At 43.4% G+C, this 5,666-nt stretch overlaps 1 protein-coding gene across 3 annotated transcripts; it reads left to right on the top strand.

Annotated features, from left to right (window-relative positions):
- Positions 1–577: 577 nt before the first annotated feature.
- LOC120569622 (leucine-rich repeat-containing protein 3-like) lies at positions 578–4,833 on the top strand. 3 transcript variants are annotated; one of them, XM_039817582.1, is made up of 3 exons: positions 578–866; positions 962–1,082; positions 2,475–4,833. In XM_039817582.1, the coding sequence occupies exon 3, from the start codon at positions 2,826–2,828 to the stop codon at positions 3,627–3,629; it is 804 nt and encodes a 267-aa protein (XP_039673516.1). In that variant the 5' UTR covers positions 578–866; positions 962–1,082; positions 2,475–2,825; the 3' UTR covers positions 3,630–4,833. The 3 variants fall into 3 exon arrangements, with proteins under 3 accessions (XP_039673516.1, XP_039673514.1, XP_039673515.1); XM_039817580.1 differs by lacking the exon at positions 962–1,082; XM_039817581.1 differs by having other exon boundaries at positions 578–1,082.
- Positions 4,834–5,666: the final 833 nt, after the last annotated feature.

Genomic DNA, 5,666 nt, shown 5'->3' with positions numbered 1-5,666 from the left:
GACAACAAGATATAGATTTAATACAACAAGATATAATATCAATATCGAGATTCGGTCCGTTATATATATATATATATATATATATATATATATATATATATATATATATATATATACACACACACACACAATTTTAATTATGGACCTTTGGCAGTGAGAGAGGGGTCTTTCGAACCCCCCCCCACCCATCTACGGGCAGAACTTGATTTAAACGTTAAAAATAATGGGAAAATCATGTTTATTGGAAACCGACCATAATTTGGGTATCAAACACAATCTTTGTCCAGGTATCATTTTGTTTTTGCTTGAAGTTATTAGGCTACCAAAATGCTTTTCATGATAAGTGTTCTCTTGTTTTGCATCCAGGAACAATTTTCAGATTTGGTTCGGTTAATTGTCTTAGAAGAGAGAAAGAAAGAAAGAAAGAAAGAAAGAAAGAAAGAAAGAGAGAAAGAGAGAAAGAGAGAAAGAGAGAGAGGGGGGCTCAGAGCAGAGGGGAGGTGCAGGGCAGACAGACAGAAAGACAGACCGACAACGAAGACGGGGGACGTGGAGGGCGAGGAGAGCTGCCAGCAGACAGCAGTCCAATCCACGCGCAGCCGGGACTCCTTCTGGCGCCGTGCGCGCGCGGGTCGGAGAGAGTGGCGCGTGACGGTCGGACCGGTGCGGCTGCTTGACTTCATTACAATCATCACCAACAAGTGTGACGGTCGTGTTGTGTTTTCATGAGAAGACATGAAGAGAGCCACGTTTGGAGTTAAGAATCATTTCACTCGGAGATTCCAGAACTTGCCCGCGTGCCGCTTAGGAACTTCTACCGTTTTATTCTGTATTCCCATAGCCTACGGAAATGTGGACGCGTTGAGGTAACTGACTGTGGCCTACTTTTGTATTGTTTTTAACAGTGTTGATTGAGTATTTATTTTCAGAGAGGTTCAGCCTTCTATTAACTCTAATACAGATGTGAAATGAGCAAACTGCTGCTGCGCTGCCGCCGATATATAGCCCTGCGTTGGTGGGCTACAGCAAGGCTTTTCTAGCCAGAGGCTGGATAAAAATAAAGAGGATATAACTCTTTCCAGGTAAGTAGACCTACCTCTACAGCTAGTCTACTTGCTAATTAAGTCATTAGTCTGTGCGTATTAGTTTGACCGATTTCATATTTTAACCACATGTTAATGTGATTAAAATCCGCAATATTACAAAACGCTACGAGACTGTTTACTCTGCACTTAACTGCAGGCATTAGCCTGATTACATGTTCGTCTTCGCCCAAGTTATTGTTTCCTCTACAGGTCCACTTAATATCCATTCATTCATTTAAGATACATAAATGTTTACTCTCCTAAAGGCTGTTTGTTTAATTGAAATTCTGCATTTCCCTTCAAAACTGGAGAAAACATCTGTTGCCTATTTAAGAGCCTATTTGCAATTTCATTTAAACAGATTACTTCAAAACAAATCATGTCGTAGGAAACGACAGCGCGGACAAGCTACAGCAAAAAAATGCATGTGTAAACATTAATATGTAGCCTACTCTTTTGTGCAATGCTGTAGTGGTGTCCTAACATAACAGGGTGTTTAGCCGCCCTGTAGATGGCCACATCATGCCCACACCTCCTGCTGAGCCCAGAGTGATGACAACGAGAGGGCTTATTTAAGACTGTGTGTGTGTGTGTGTGTGTGTGTGTGTGTGTGTGTGTGTGTGTGTGTGTGTGTGTGTGTGTGCGTGCGCGCGGCTAGCCTCAAGTTATGAGACCCCTTGCCAAAGACAAATGTAAAAAAAGAACAGAAGACACTGGCTCCATGGGGCGGATGACCTCGAACACAGCGAGGGGTTCGTTGTGTGATGGGTTTAGCCCACCAGAGGGTGCACAGTCTTTAAAGTGATGATCCTCCTGCGGGACAGTTGGGAGTTACACGAGAGCCCACAGCTCTCATTCTTTTCATCATGAATGAGAGACAGCTGGGCTTAAAACGAGGGAGCCGCATGTGCAAAATAAAAAGATTCTCCTCATTGTTGCAGTCGAAAGGGAGATAAGCCGTTTCATTTGTTACAGTTTGTTTTCTTTGTCCCGCTATGAAATAATGCAATTAATATTGATGTGCTCAAGCATCATAGAATAATTCCATGTAATGTTTATAGTAGACAATGCAGAACAGAATGATGTGTTCCCTAATTGAATGAGAAATGCTGCCGATGACCCATGAGTGTGCCTCCGGCTTTATGAGATTTGCAGAAGTGAAATGGATTTTTCTCAGTAATCACATTATACATTTTGTGAACACTGTGGAACTAGCATTTACTCAGCTCAATTTGGGCAGACTAAGGCATTTGCCAGTGAACTTAGAAAATGCCATGGATGATTCTTCCTCTACGCTGACGGCAGCTATTGCCATCTTCAGCTGCACTGAAGAACTTTGTTTTGTTTTTTCCTGTTCGAGAATAACCCCATTCTCTTGGTTTCTTTCAGTGCACAACATGTTGATTCCGATGTCACTTACCCTGCTCCGAACTCTCTGAAGCTTTCAACGTCGCCACAATAAACCTGAGATTACAGTTCCCTGCCGGAATATGCTCAGTGAGCGGCTCGATTTTTCAATGAGCTCTTTTGAAATCTATTTGAAAAGATTATATAAAACTCTATCATATCAATTTTGAAGAATTATCTCAAGATTATCCCTTAGGTTGGTGTGAATAAACTGATCATTTTGGCTGTTTTTAAAAGCTAATGAAGCTGCAATCATCACCATTTAACCACAAGACACAGGTGGAACCATGACTGCTTTTGCCTGACAGGACTTGCAGGAGGTCGCTGCTGAATATGCAAGACTTAGCGGGGCCTGATATGCCCAGGAAATTCCCTATCTTTGATGGCTTTGCACTCTTGTGGTGGGGCTTGCTCTTTGGATTATTCATTGCGCGTGCAGAAGTGACGGCTTGTCCCACGACTTGTCAATGTATCGACAAGAGCGGCATGACCGTGGTCCAATGTATGTCTCGCAACCTGGAGAACATCCCGTCAGATCTTCCTAGAGACACCGTTGTCCTACTTTTGGCATCCAACCACATCACCCACATCCCCAGCCACGCCTTCAGGGAACTGCACTACCTTCAGGAGCTGGACCTGTCCAACAATGACATCGAGACTGTGGACCTCGGAGCTTTCCAAGGCATTTCGGACAGCCTCCTTGTCCTGGATCTATCAAACAATCACATTCAAAGTGTCCCCAAAGAGGCCTTTGCACGTCTACATGCTAAAATCAGCCTGTCGAACAACCCCTGGCACTGCGAGTGCACGCTGCAGGAGGTCCTGAGGGAGCTGCGGCTGGACCCCGAGACGGTCAACGAGGTGATTTGCCACACGGCGGTGCAGGAGGAGTACGCGGGCAAATCCATCATCCAGGTGCTGGACTCAGGGATCAACTTCTGCAACTTTCACCACAAGACCACCGACGTGGCCATGTTCGTCACCATGTTCGGTTGGTTCACCATGGTCATCGCGTACGTCATCTACTATGTGCGACACAATCAGGAGGATGCCAGGAGGCACCTGGAGTACCTCAAGTCACTGCCGAGCAGCTCTCAGATCAGCAAGGACTTTGACACCATCAGCACTGTTCTCTAGCAGGGCTCAGGAGAAGTGGTGTGCGTCTGTAAATATGTGAGTAAATGTGTTATGTACAAAATGACTGAAAAGCTGTTGGGACACATAATCACCAGTGTTTCTGAGCACATTATGTGAAGTCTTTCAGTGAATAAAATGAGCCATTTTGATTATTAACGCTACATAAATGAGTTCTCTTTTTTTACAATTTGATTAAATACGAGACAGGGAAAGCACAAAATAAACAAAATACTCCTAAAAGTCACATTTCCAGGATAGATGACAGATCTAGACTGGAGAGACAAATGTTCACACGCTGGTGTCGATCCACAGTGTGATTGAATTTGGACTGAGATGAATGAGGAGGACGACTGTGTCCTACAGTTACTTTGTATCGATTGATTTATGTTCTTCATGTCATACTGTCAAGGTAAAGGCCACTTTACAAGACTTTTACTTACATGAATGAATTAGGGCAAGGTGTAAACATTCAGTTTGCATAACCCATGCAAAACAGCCCTGCCTCCAGTAGACCTTACACAATAAACTACTGATCCAGGAAATAAGGTTACTCTGTGCAAACACTGCAATGTTTCATGGCAAATATAAAATGTATTCAAACAAGGAAAAGTTGCCCTACACTGGCAGCTCTGATGTGTTTTTGGTACATCCCAAAAAGATCTTGACAAGCTCTCTCTCAAAATTTCATCATCCCATGCCAAGGTTATGAAAGAATATTAACATGCCTACCAAGCCATATTCCTGCAGATTTTAAACAGTATGTGATGATATAGTGGTATAAGGGTGAACACGACAAGGTTAACCTTTTTCACAGTTTGTTAGAGAGCATAAGAAATCTTGCAAAATACGAACTTTTTTGCAAATCTCAAAGATATTAAAATTTTTGGATATATAATTGCCTTATCATTTATTTGTGGTAAATGTATTAGCAAACAATTGCCTATTTAAACAACAGCAAACAGGGGGTGCTGCGTATCTGCGCGCTTGTGTGTATGCTATGTGTGTCAAGGGAAACTCTAAATTTCAGAGCACCCTCACTAAAACATCGAGCAAACCCAAAGCACCGGCAAAAGAAAATATCTGGCCACTGCTCCCATCAGAGATGGGTTGAAGACATAGATGACAAAAATCCAAATGTTAAGCCTGGTTCACACGGGATGATTTTAAAATTGTCGGCCGATTTTCCAATCCTGAGAGACCCCACACACGGTGATAAAAAATCACGGGTCTAACAGTTTTGGTTAGACAGTGTGTGGTGCGCAGCACACGGCAAAATCAACACATCACATTCCCAGGTCAGACGGGAAATCTCGCAAAATCCCTCGAGATCAAACGTGACTTCAGAGTAAATCATTGCGGATGAAGAGGATGCAGTGGCGATAGTTTGTAGTGTGTTTTTAACCCGAAAATAAACGTTATCAAAAGAAAAGGCGATGGTCAAAGAAGACAACGCGAGCATGGACTATACTTGCTACATCATGATATGGAGGTGATTTGTTTTTTTCTCATAGAAATGTCGTTAGGTATTACACAGATTAATAAACGTTCATATATTTGTTTCCATGTACTCTGGTGGACTGCAGTTGTGGATGTAGTTATGCCCATCGACTTTATTTATTTTACACAGGCTGCGTGCTCGTTTGTCTCCGGGGGACACCACACACGAGGAGAAATCGGGCCAAATAAATCCAACATGTTGGATATCCCCGATTTGAGATCGGAGCGGTCCCGACGTCCTTCCGAGCAGACGAGAGGAGTCTTAACACACCACACACGGCAGGAATATCTGATCAGATTATTTTACCATAATCGGAGCATCCTTAAGATTGTTGGGAGGGGTGAATCGGGGCTAAAATCGGCCTAATTATCCTGCCGTCTGTACCAGGCTTTACACAAGCAAAAAGTCCTCCAAACCATACGGCCACATAGAGTTGCCAGGTCTGTATGTCAAAACCGCGTTATTATGGAACCCACGCAGCTTCTAGGAAAGGCCCGCCCCTCGATAGCATTCACACACTACTATTGGCCAGGTGTCCA

The sequence above is a fragment of the Perca fluviatilis genome, chromosome 12 (genome assembly GCF_010015445.1).
Source record: "Perca fluviatilis chromosome 12, GENO_Pfluv_1.0, whole genome shotgun sequence".
NCBI lineage: Eukaryota > Metazoa > Chordata > Actinopteri > Perciformes > Percidae > Perca > Perca fluviatilis.
This window is presented reverse-complemented; position numbering and strand designations above follow the sequence as displayed.